The sequence below is a fragment of the Leptodactylus fuscus genome, chromosome 4, assembly GCF_031893055.1.
Source record: "Leptodactylus fuscus isolate aLepFus1 chromosome 4, aLepFus1.hap2, whole genome shotgun sequence".
Taxonomy (NCBI): Eukaryota; Metazoa; Chordata; class Amphibia; order Anura; family Leptodactylidae; genus Leptodactylus; species Leptodactylus fuscus.
Window position 1 is genome coordinate 153,674,068 of NC_134268.1, and position 13,205 is coordinate 153,687,272.

The 13,205-nt window shown below is 42.9% G+C and overlaps 1 protein-coding gene across 1 annotated transcript in view; it reads right to left on the reverse strand.

The window, feature by feature from the left end:
* The window catches only part of EGFR (epidermal growth factor receptor), a 143,163-nt gene that overhangs the window by 19,700 nt on the left and 110,258 nt on the right, over nt 1–13,205 (reverse strand). The window contains exons 13-15 of the mRNA XM_075271233.1: nt 12,787–12,916; nt 5,565–5,658; nt 635–792 (exon numbers count right to left, since the gene is read on the reverse strand). Coding sequence (XP_075127334.1) covers nt 635–792; nt 5,565–5,658; nt 12,787–12,916 — 382 coding nt within the window. The remainder of the gene's footprint in view (nt 1–634; nt 793–5,564; nt 5,659–12,786; nt 12,917–13,205) is intronic.

Here is a 13,205-nt window from a genome sequence, read left to right on the forward strand (position 1 = left end):
CCGCCATTCCTAGTTACGCCACTATAACAGACTATAGGCATAGACAGTAATGTTAAAAAAATAAAAAGCTGTATTAGGGCAGTGACAAAGTTTGCTGTGAATGTGTACATATTTAAATGGGTTATTAATCAATATCAATATAATATCTGCATGGGTCTGATACCTGGGACCTAGGCAGATCAGCTGTTCTAAGACAGCAATAATGTTTACATGATGGGACCCGTGCTGCTTGTCTGCAGTATGATGTATATCAGCAGCTTTAGTTACTGCAGTGCTACCCGATTGAATGCTATGGGACTGCAGTACCTAAACATGTCGCTACACATTATACAGTAAGTAAGTAGTGTGATCTCAGCATCTAAACCTTACCAGGAGCTATACTGTCCACGAGCAGCTGATCTGTGGGGGTATTGTGAGGATAGACCAACAGTATTAGAGAGTGGATAACCCCTTTAATGTGCTTAAAGAAGAAAATTATATAGCAGATGCTAATACTGATAATAACATTACACACAATAACATACACGAACCATTGGACCTGCTTAAGGAAAATTTTGACAGATATAATAAAAATGTTCCATAATGAACAGTTGTGCTTCTCAGAGCAGGCAGAGGATGTTCTGTTTATACTTACCCTGTCTTACATTCTAAGCTACAGAACTGACAAACTCCAGCTTCATCGGGATATTTTGGATATAAGATGTTACTGTCACCATAATAGGCAGGCAAGCAGCTTTTCACACAGTGTTCGTCATCAATGTAGTGAGCGCATTTTTTGCACTCATTTGCTCCCTAAAAAAAACATAAGGATTTAATACTGACAACTATTGTTAAAAAAGTACTAAAAGGCTCCAAGTTTCCTTCTATATGAAAGATCAGCATTACACGTCTCAGAAGTGAAAGAGGGGTGGACGCAGCAAGTGTCTCAAGAATGTGGAGATCTGACGCTGTGTCTGTTGCTTAACAGAATAGCTTGATTTTGCTTATTCTATTAGGGTTTCACGAGGTACCATAGAAGGCCCCAATGAGTATAACTAGCCTGTAGTCAAGCTTTACCTGCCTTAGTAACAAATCAATATAGTATAAAACTGAAGATAATAGACAGGAAGGTGGGAAAAACTGCTGCATCTGTCCCATAGCCTACATGTTAGAGGGGAGGGGGTGTCTGCCTCATTCTTTAAAAGAAAAGGGGGATTATCATTGGTCAAAGTACATAGCATAGCTTTGACATGCCTCCCAACTGTTACAGATTCAGTGGGATAGTCCTGGATTCTGGGTGCTGTCCCGCTGTCACAGGAGTTTTGACCCAACTTCAACGGGAGGAGATGAATTAAATAAAATGGTGAAGCATGGAGATGTCTGATTCCTGGTTCACTATTCAGTCCATGCCTCTTGCGCCCAGATTTTTGGGAGCAGTATGAGCGATAGTAAGTTGCGTAGTGATGTCTCTTACATTGCACCTGATGCTCCCTGGTCACTGGCAGCTGAGTCAGGGGTGGTCTACAGGGGAACTGGACTAGGAGAGTATTAGTTGTAGTTTGATGCATTTTACTGTGTGAGCAGAGCACCAGGAGGGGGATATTATACCATGGGGGCATTATAAGATCAGGGGGACACTATAATGTAAGGCATAATCAGGGAAACATTGTAGCATTAGGGGATATTATAATAAGGGCAACATTTTACCATTTTATACTGTTTGGGGGCATGAAGGGACATGAACTGGAATGGGTAGTGCCAAAGTAGAAGTGGGTGGGGTTGAATATGGAGCTTAATATACCAGAAATTCTATGCTATGCTATCCTTGGAAGGTATGGCTTGGATTACCCATTCAGCGCAGTTTTTACATTAAAAAAATATTAAGATTAGGGTTGTTAGACTGGTAGGTCCTGTCATATACGACCGGATTCTTGTAGGCAGGTAGTTTTTTAAATTTTATTTTATCAATGCTCCCAAACCTTGTTTTAGGTCCTTGGGCACGTACTTATTATATAGTAGATATTCTACAAGTACAGCCAGCAGGTGGCAGCATTGCCCACAGCCTTTCACCCTGCACTTGTGAGAGGTTTCATCTTGCAGGACAAGCAGGTAATTGGGCTCATGATGTTCACTTTTGCTATATTAGGATCACTGCGCCAGTTACTGCATTCAATGATGTCTTGCTATCGCTATCTCAAGAACATATGATGATGATGATGATGATGCTTCCTAATTAGATGCACTTATCTGCAGCCAATCTGTCATGATGGTGGCGCATTAAAATGATATGTTTCTAATATTATTGTATGTGCTATTTGCTATTAGTTATTAGAATATTTTTTTATTTGCTTTTGGCTGATTTATAAAACTAGACTTCACAATTCTGTTGCATATGAAAATAGAAGATCCAAAATATTGAGGTTAGACATAACAAAACTGTCACCACTACATCTGATGTACATAGATTTTTTATAACAATAGGTACACTTTCTATAAATTGCTTTTTTGTTACTAGAAATGTTTTTCAGGATAAACTGTTATTATAAATCTAATAGAGAATAATATTAGAGAGTTTTATACCATTAGCAAAATAGGAAATTCTAAATCCTATCAGAAAGTGAGACCCTGAAGTGGTTAATAGTGCAGGCCGTGATCTGACACACTGAGATCCAGATAATGCTTCAAACATCTGGTGCTTCGTATTAGTCCAGATGTTTGTCCTCAGCCGTAGCTGAGGCTCAGGACTGTGTTGTATCTGAAGCAATATGTAATACTATCCAGTTCCTGCCGTGATTTAATACTTCCCATTGATGAGCACTGATGTCTTATCAACTTCTGAGAAAAAACACAAAAAAGCAATTGGGAGTGTGTTTCCAGGATGAGATAGCAGAAGGCTGACCAACGCTCAGACGTCAGATTCATGAATGTGTTCAGAAATGCAATGTTTCTTATTGTGGTTAACCAAGGTTATATTATCAGTGCTATGGTACTATCTACTAAACCCTGACAAGAAGTTCATATGAAATGAAAAATACATTTATTATTTATAAATATATATATATTTCCATATATGTGGAACATCTTGTAGCTCAGTCTGTCACACACAGTTGTACTTTGTCGCACTCCCACATGCTTACTATCACACATTCACATCATACTCTCGCTCCCTCATTCTTACAGTCACACTCACTGTGCTGGATTTACACGTTGGGAAACCTATGAGCAAGGAATGCTTTTTACTTTACACCGCACCCTTCCTCCTTCCTCCTTAACAGCTCACTATGTATTGCAAGGTAAGTCCAAGGTAACAGATCTGTTACCTTGGACTTAGGGTGCATTCACATGGAGTAACGCGGTGCTGATTCTGGCACAATAACTCGCGTAAAAATGAGCGCTGAAAAAAAGACTCCCATTGACTTCAATGGGTTACGTTTTACGTGCGTAAAATGCAACCCATTGAAGTCAATGGGAGTCTTTTTTTCAGCCCTCATTTTTACACGAGTTATTGTGCCAGAATCAGCACCGCGTCACTCCGTGTGAATGCACCCTTACCTTGCAATTGCATTTCTCTCCCCCCAATAGACACCGCACAACTGTACTATATTTGGCATATTCCACCTCTGGATATGTCCAAAATGCAACCTTCCCCATAACAGTTTCCTAAGAGTCATTCCATTATGGTCTAGCTCCTGCTCTGACAACAAGAATGTCTCAGCTTCCCAGTAGTCAGAGCTGTGCCTTGTCCAAACAATTAAAACATGGCTACTCCTTTTACCCATGAGTCACTGTAGGTGATTTCTACATCCCTTCGCCATTTCTCCTCCTGCTAGAAGTCAAGTTACACCCTCTTGTCAGTGGTAACAACAGTGTCACCTTCACCCTGTAGTCACAGTACAATCCCTCTAGTGCCCTCTGACTTGCCCCAGTGGTCTCAGAAGGGTCTCCCACCAATCCCCATGGCAGTAATCCTTCATAAAAAGGAGAAAGCACCAGATTTAAGATGTAGGGGGCTCCTACTATATACTCCTCAGAAGCATCTCAGACATGGCTACAGCTTCATAACTACATCACATGAGCTGCAGATGAAATGTTGGGAGCCACTATATATGGTTTGAATTAGTGGAATCATATTTTTTTTTTATATGATAAGAGAGATCACATCAATTCTTGTCATCTGCTTTCCCAAAAATTAAACCAAAAGTCTTTTTTTTTTTTTTTTGTAAAAACAATTATGTTAACACTTATGTATTGAGAAATCTCTGGAAGGTGCAAAGGAACATAGGTGCCTATGTAAATAAACTGCTTAATGTATTATTGAACCCTCCTCCATCTAACGTCTTAGTCCAGGCCTATTGAGGCCAGATGTGAAATAATATTTGCTAAGAAAACAAAAGAGTAATCAAAAACATGTATCTGTCTCTTTTCTTCCCTCCTCCTTCAATCCCACCCAGTCAGACAGGAAGTTTATCTTCGCAAAAATTTTCACTTCAGTCTTTTTTCCATTTTTTATTGCAAAACCAAAGGGGTTTTCCAGCAAAATGAAGATATGCCAAAAATAGCTCATAATGAGGTACCAAATATAAAAAAGTGATACTCACTGTCACCCATGTCTTATCTAGGCTGGGGCGGCGAACAGTGGGGGTGAGTATAATTTTTTTTAGATTACCAGTCTGAGCAGTTTTCAGTATGTTTCTATTTAACTGGAAAAGCCCTTGAAGCCCATCAGGCCATAAAAATATACATAATGACTGGTATTACAGCCTAGCCACATTCAAGTGAAATGGCCTGAGCTTCAATCCAAGACACAACCCTTGCAATGAGTTGGGCTGCTTTTATACAATCCCTTTAAAGAGGACCTTTCAACGATTTGGGCACAGGCAGTTCTATATACTGCTGGAAAGCTGACAGTGCGCTGAATTCAGCACACTATCGGCTTTCCCGATCTGTGCCCCGGGTAAAGCGCTATCGGTCCCGGTACCGTAGAGCTTTACAGTCAGAAGGGCGTTTCTGACAGTTAGCCAGGAACGTCCTTCTGCCCAGCAGGGCCTATCGCGCTGTACAGTGTGAGCGGGGAGGAACGCTCCCTCCCCTCCTGATAATACTCGTCTATGGACGAGCACTGTGAGCAGAGGGAGGGGGCGTTCCTCCCCGCTCACACTGTATAGCGCTATAGGCGCTGCTGGGCAGAAGGGCGTCCCTGGCTAACTGTCAGAAATGCCCTTCTGACTGTAAAGCGCTACGGTACCGGGACCGATAGCGCTTTACCCGGGGCACAGATCGGGAAAGCCTGAAAGCCTGAAAGTGCGCTGAATTCAGGGCACTGTCTGCTCTCCAGCGGTATATAGAACTGCCTGTGCCCAAACCCATGAAAGGTCCTCTTTAATAACAGGTGTCACAACCAACCAAGACTCTAGAAAATCTCCTCCCTCTTATAGATGGGGCTTCCACTCCCAGATTGTTTTGCACAGTAGTAGTAAGCTTTGTTTTATCCATATTATGTATAAAATTACAGATTTATATTACTGGCTATATACTGTGGCGGGAAACAATAACATGTATTCTCGACTAGCATAGCATATACTTACTGGTCCAGTACAGGTTTCAGTATTGTTCAACTGTAGACACTCGCTGTGGCAAGAAACACATTTTTCACCATTTTCAATGAATTCTCTTGGCTCACTACAAAAAACATAGATGTTACTATATGTAGATGGAAAGTTTTTACCAAAACTGACATTTATTGTCTACGATCATAGCTAGAACTCAAGCCTTTTGGTTAAGTTTTTGCATTTTTTCCTTCCGAAATCTGCTCCCTGTACCACCCATTTGCTCCATCCATTTATAGTGAAAATAATGTGAGTAATCTAAGGCCGGGGCCCCACGTGACACAAACGCCGCAAGAAAAATCCTAACAAGGCTTCTTGACAGCGTCACCAAATAGAAGTTTAGAGACTGTTCACTGCTAATAGAAATTATAATAGGTTACTAAAGAATGTTACAAAATGCTCAGCAAACAAAAAATGTTGTATATTCAAAAACTGAACCTATACTTTTAAAAAAGTACAAATATTGTAAAGGCCCAGTGAAATGAATATATCATGACTATCAGAGGACTTCCCACATATTGAATGATGTAAAAAAAAAACTTCAAATGTACAAGGCACTGGTAATATAGTATATAATATGCAACGCTTTGAGATGTTTGCTTGAGAGTAAGGTTAGATTTACATCCCACTGAGTTTCCGTCCAGTGCAGATCCATCTAAAATTGCTGGAAGAAAAAATCCTACAAATCTGATTTCTTCATGTAGTAATTTCAGTTATAAAGAATGGCCCTCCAATGGACCAGAAGAAAGAACAACTGATACTAATGTTACCCTAACGCAGTTTCATTCACATTTTAGTGCATTCAAAAAGTAAAGTAGAAATGTTTCCATTATATTTATGTGTTTTTGCTCCACTCCTGGATTTTCACTTGAATGGAAGCTGATCTGCAGTACACCAGCATCACCACTACATAGTGGATGGAGCTGTCTGCTGTATAGTTCTTGCATCAAAGGATGCTGAGAATAGCTGATCGGTGTGGGTGCTAGGTGTGTGATCTTCATCAATAGTAATAAAAACCTAAAAGTCTTTTGTTTTGTAAACTGGAGGCTTGGTCACCTAATAATGTAATAAACAAATGTGCCTCCCAAAAAATAATGAAAAACTAAAATGAAAGATGAAAAATAGAACTTTAACTGTATAGAAACCTTGTGATTGATACAGAGGCATGCAGAATTTTGACCATTAACACTATATGGTGTGAACGAATGCATGCAGAAAAACACAGACAAAGTAACTAATGTACCTAGATATATACTTTGTTGGCTCATTATTTTTTTGGTGTTTTTTATATTGATATCTCTGGAAATTTATATTGTCTAGTTACAGAAAGTATCAAATAGTCTCATGATCTGGTGTGACAGGGTCCTAAAGTCTACATTGTTTGGTCCATCCCTGATATTAATAGATGAATAATGAGATAGGGATCATCAATAAGTGATCAATTTATCAGCATCAATACAAAACCGGATGGAAGGCTGAAAGTTAGAGGCAAGCCAAATAACAATAGGAATTCGGTATCAGAAGCAAAGCCAAAACATAAGTGATGTCCCATGTAAAAAAAAAAACCAAAAAAAAAAAACCCCATAGAGGATTATTATTTTTAGGGAACTGACAAAAAATTTCCTGATAAAATCAAAGTCTGAGATATATTATACCATGCTTTATTTGGTATATAACCTTTCCGTTATTAGCCTAGGATAGTGTTAGTTATAATTTCATTGGATATGTGTTTGTGAGATGCAGGAAAAATGCAAGAAGAGATTAAGAATTGTAAGCCCATATGAAACAGAAAACCTGCTGTCCAATTATTCTTGTATGCATTTAATAAATCTTGTGATGACACGGAAAGCTCGTTTCCAGGAAAGCTAAAGGTCTGGCTAAGAACAAGATTAAAGATAGTTTTAGGGCAATCAGGACTAATGTGTTCAATTCATTTCCAGCTTTCTGTGAAAAACAAGGCCCAGTTTTCTGAAACCTTATCCAGGTATTACGCAAGATGTCAAGACGATGAGCTAAAACTAGTGTTCTAATTACAAAATGTGCGGAGAAGGGTTTATGGTGGTCTGTACAGTATGTGACTACATAGGAGTAAACTGAATAGAGAATGGAGAAGCCTTCCTATAGATTAGCTGCGGTGCAGTGAAGATTAAGCACCATTTCCACAAGCTTATCTATGGCGTATCTATGCCCCTGTAAATTACTGAAATAAGAGAACCAGTCGTCTACAATAAAGGAAATCATGGAAAATGGGACATATAAAATGGCTTGGTAAGAAACTGTAAAAAAAAAATTCTAGTAAACGTCACTGCTCCCAATATTGCTGGAAAACAAAGAACTATGGATTACCATATCTAGTTTTGATTGTAGACATGGACAAACCTTATTCATCTCAAACTAGGAGTGTTACTATCAGACTGTGGGGACTCTTCAGACCCCCAACGTATTACAGGTGGAGGTGCAGAAACATAAAAAACACTCCCTCACCTCACCTGGTCATCCTTTCCACACCTAACATTCCCTCTTCCGGCCTCCTGACTGATGTCATACACCGATAGCACTACTGAAGCCCAATCATAGGCCTCACATGGGATGCACCAACACTATAATGCAAGTGTCATGATATTGATGTTCCCTATGTAGCTCCTAAGGCCCAATAACAGGCCTCATTGGTCTTCTGAGACACGTGATGTCACCCAGGAGGCCAGTAGAGGACTCCAAGGAATCACTGGAATCACAAGGAATCACCCTCAAGGGTGCCCAGGAGTGGTGACAGAAGGTGGATAGAATTATTTATTCTATTTTCTTACCTCCCCTTGTTATACACTGGGATCCTATTCGCTCATCTCCAGTGATTTGCTATAATTATGTTGCCTAAAAATTGTCTTTACTGATTTGAAACAGGGTGAAAGTTTTCTGTTGTACAACTTACAAGGTGAGATTGGTGAATACTGAATGCATTAGCTACCTGTGTCGGTTGTAGGTTACAGGTTGTACAGGGTATACACATGAATAATTTTTTTATTTAGCTTTTGATTTGTGTACGTGTTCACTCTGTTGTTTTACCATTTATATTGAGGTTTGGATCTTAGTACATCTTTGGCCTTGTATTGATTTGCCTCTTTGTATTGGATTTATTATCTGAGTGCTAAACACATAAGAAACACTTATAAAGAATGCAGAAAATAAAAAAAAAGAAAAATTTTACTCAGCAATAGAGATGAGCGAACACTAAAATGTTCGAGGTTCGAAATTCGATTCGAACAGCCGCTCACTGTTCGAGTGTTCGAATGGGTTTCGAACCCCATTATAGTCTATGGGGAACATATACTCGTTAAGGGGGAAACCCAAATTCGTGTCTGGAGGGTCACCAAGTCCACTATGACACCCCAGGAAATGATACCAACACTCTGGAATGACACTGGGACAGCAGGGGAAGCATGTCTGGGGGCATAAAAGTCACTTTATTTCATGGAAATCCCTGTCAGTTTGCGATTTTCGCAAGCTAACTTTTCCCCATAGAAATGCATTGGCCAGTGCTGATTGGCCAGAGTACGGAACTCGACCAATCAGCGCTGGCTCTGCTGGAGGAGGCGGAGTCTAAGATCGCTCCACACCAGTCTCCATTCAGGTCCGACCTTAGACTCCGCCTCCTCCGGCAGAGCCAGCGCTGATTGGCCGAAGGCTGGCCAATGCATTCCTATGCGAATGCAGAGACTTAGCAGTGCTGAGCCATTTCTGCTCAACTACACATCTGATGCACACTCGGCACTGCTACATCAGATGTAGCAATCTGATGTAGCAGAGCCGAGGGTGCACTAGAACCCCTGTGCAAACTCAGTTCACGCTAATAGAATGCATTGGCCAGCGCTGATTGGCCAATGCATTCTATTAGCCCGATGAAGTAGAGCTGAATGTGTGTGCTAAGCACACACATTCAGCTCTACTTCATCGGGCTAATAGAATGCATTGGCCAGCGCTGATTGGCCAGAGTACGGAACTCGACCAATCAGCGCTGGCTCTGCTGGAGGAGGCGGAGTCTAAGATCGCTCCACACCAGTCTCCATTCAGGTCTGACCTTAGACTCCGCCTCCTCCGGCAGAGCCAGCGCTGATTGGCCGAAGGCTGGCCAATGCATTCCTATGCGAATGCAGAGACTTAGCAGTGCTGAGCCATTTCTGCTCAACTACACATCTGATGCACACTCGGCACTGCTACATCAGATGTAGCAATCTGATGTAGCAGAGCCGAGGGTGCACTAGAACCCCTGTGCAAACTCAGTTCACGCTAATAGAATGCATTGGCCAGCGCTGATTGGCCAATGCATTCTATTAGCCCGATGAAGTAGAGCTGAATGTGTGTGCTAAGCACACACATTCAGCTCTACTTCATCGGGCTAATAGAATGCATTGGCCAGCGCTGATTGGCCAGAGTACGGAACTCGACCAATCAGCGCTGGCTCTGCTGGAGGAGGCGGAGTCTAAGATCGCTCCACACCAGTCTCCATTCAGGTCCGACCTTAGACTCCGCCTCCTCCAGCAGAGCCAGCGCTGATTGGCTGAATTCCGTACTCTGGCCAATCAGCACTGGCTAATACATTGTATTGGCGTGATGAAGCAGTGCTGAATGTGTGTGTTTAGCTCTACTACACCGGTGGAGTAGTTGAGCTAAGCACACAGATTCAGCTCTGCTTCAATCAGCGCTGGCCAATGCATTCTATTAGCTTGATGAAGCAGAGTGTGCACAAGGGTTCAAGCGCACCCTCGGCTCTGATGTAGCAGAGCCGAGGCTGCACAAGGGTTCAAGTGCACCCTCGGCTCTGCTACATCAGAGCCGAGGGTGCGCTTGAACCCTTGTGCACCCTCGGCTCTGCTACATCAGAGCCGAGGGTGCGCTTGAACCCTTGTGCAGCCTCGGCTCTGCTACATCAGAGCCGAGGGTGCGCTTGAACCCTTGTGCAGCCTCGGCTCTGCTACGTCAGAGCCGAGGGTGCGCTTGAACCCTTGTGCAGCCTCGGCTCTGCTACGTCAGAGCCGAGGGCGCGCTTGAACCCTTGTGCACCCTCGGCTCTGCTACGTCAGAGCCGAGGGTGCGCTTGAACCCTTGTGCAGCCTCGGCTCTGCTACATCAGAGCCGAGGGTGCACTTGAACCCTTGTGCAGCCTCGGCTCTGCTACATCAGAGCCGAGGGTGCGCTTGAACCCTTGTGCACCCTCGGCTCTTCTACATCAGAGCCGAGGGTGCGCTTTAACCCTTGTGCAGCCTCGGCTCTGCTACATCAGAGCCGAGGGTGCGCTTGAACCCTTGTGCACACTCTGCTTCATCAAGCTAATAGAATGCATTGGCCAGCGCTGATTGAAGCAGAGCTGAATCTGTGTGCTTAGCTCAACTACTCCACCGGTGTAGTTGAGCTAAACACACACATTCAGCACTGCTTCATCACGCCAATAGAATGCATTGGCCAGCACTGATTGGCCAGAGTACGGAATTCGGCCAATCAGCGCTGGCTCTGCTGGAGGAGGCGGAGTCTAAGGTCGGACCTGAATGGAGACTGGTGTGGAGCGATCTTAGACTCCGCCTCCTCCAGCAGAGCCAGCGCTGATTGGTCGAGTTCCGTACTCTGGCCAATCAGCGCTGGCCAATGCATTCTATTAGCCCGATGAAGTAGAGCTGAATGTGTGTGCTTAGCACACACATTCAGCTCTACTTCATCGGGCTAATAGAATGCATTGGCCAATCAGCGCTGGCCAATGCATTCTATTAGCGTGAACTGAGTTTGCACAGGGGTTCTAGTGCACCCTCGGCTCTGCTACATCAGATTGCTACATCTGATGTAGCAGTGCCGAGTGTGCATCAGATGTGTAGTTGAGCAGAAATGGCTCAGCACTGCTAAGTCTCTGCATTCGCATAGGAATGCATTGGCCAGCCTTCGGCCAATCAGCGCTGGCTCTGCCGGAGGAGGCGGAGTCTAAGGTCGGACCTGAATGGAGACTGGTGTGGAGCGATCTTAGACTCCGCCTCCTCCAGCAGAGCCAGCGCTGATTGGCCGAATTCCGTACTCTGGCCAATCAGCACTGGCTAATGCATTGTATTGGCGTGATGAAGCAGTGCTGAATGTGTGTGTTTAGCTCAACTACACCGGTGGAGTAGTTGAGCTAAGCACACAGATTCAGCTATGCTTCAATCAGCGCTGGCCAATGCATTCTATTAGCTTGATGAAGCAGAGTGTGCACAAGGGTTCAAGCGCACATCAGAGCTGAGGGTGCGCTTGAACCCTTGTGCACCCTCGGCTCTGCTACATCAGAGCCGAGGGTGCGCTTGAACCCTTGTGCACACTCTGCTTCATCAAGCTAATAGAATGCATTGGCCAGCGCTGATTGAAGCAGAGCTGAATCTGTGTGCTTAGCTCAACTACTCCACCGGTGTAGTTGAGCTAAACACACACATTCAGCACTGCTTCATCACGCCAATAGAATGCATTGGCCAGCACTGATTGGCCAGAGTACGGAATTCGGCCAATCAGCGCTGGCCAATGCATCCCTATGGGAAAAAGTTTATCTCACAAAAATCACAATTACACACCCGATAGAGCCCCAAAAAGTTATTTTTAATAACATTCCCCCCTAAATAAAGGTTATCCCTAGCTATCCCTGCCTGTACAGCTATCCCTGTCTCATAGTCACAAAGTTCACATTCTCATATGACCCGGATTTGAAATCCACTATTCGTCTAAAATGGAGGTCACCTGATTTCGGCAGCCAATGACTTTTTCCAATTTTTTTCAATGCCCCCGGTGTCGTAGTTCCTGTCCCACCTCCCCTGCGCTGTTATTGGTGCAAAAAAGGCGCCAGGGAAGGTGGGAGGGGAATCGAATTTTGGCGCACTTTACCACGCGGTGTTCGATTCGATTCGAACATGCCGAACAGTCTAATATCCGATCGAACATGTGTTCGATAGAACACTGTTCGCTCATCTCTACTCAGCAAGACACATTTCAAGTCAATGTTCAACATTTATATCGGAAATTCAATGGATGTATAGGGGAAACAAGCCAAACACTATCATCAGGCAGTTGTATGCCAAAAGATTTTGTTTGGTTGCTAAACACTGGTAAGCATCAACCTCAAAGTACAGGGCACTGTATAGGTGTGAACATAGCTTAAGAAAACATACAAATAAATTAATTAAATTAATAATAAAGTTACCTTTTATTTACATTGCAGCCTTCGACACATTCTTTTCCACGCTTATATAATTTACAGGAAAGACACAGTGACGGTCCAGGTCCCCAACAACCGTTAGTGCACAAGGGATCACAAATCTTTTTTTCTTCAACTGCAAAATAAGATTTAAAAAATATACAATACAGCTTATAAATTATAAAACCATCTGTAAGTGAACATACCTAAGATAGATATTATACATTCTATAGCCTACTCTCAACTGTATGGCCACCCATGAAGATAAGAAACTTTGTAATATACTTTATATAATACAAATGCCTTCTTTCTGACACTGATGAAATCTGTACAGTAGAACTCTATGAAGAGGGGAGAGAGAGGAAGGGGAGAACACTTCCAACAGAGAGACATCTGAAATATTTAGAGACAGGTTTTTTTTTCAC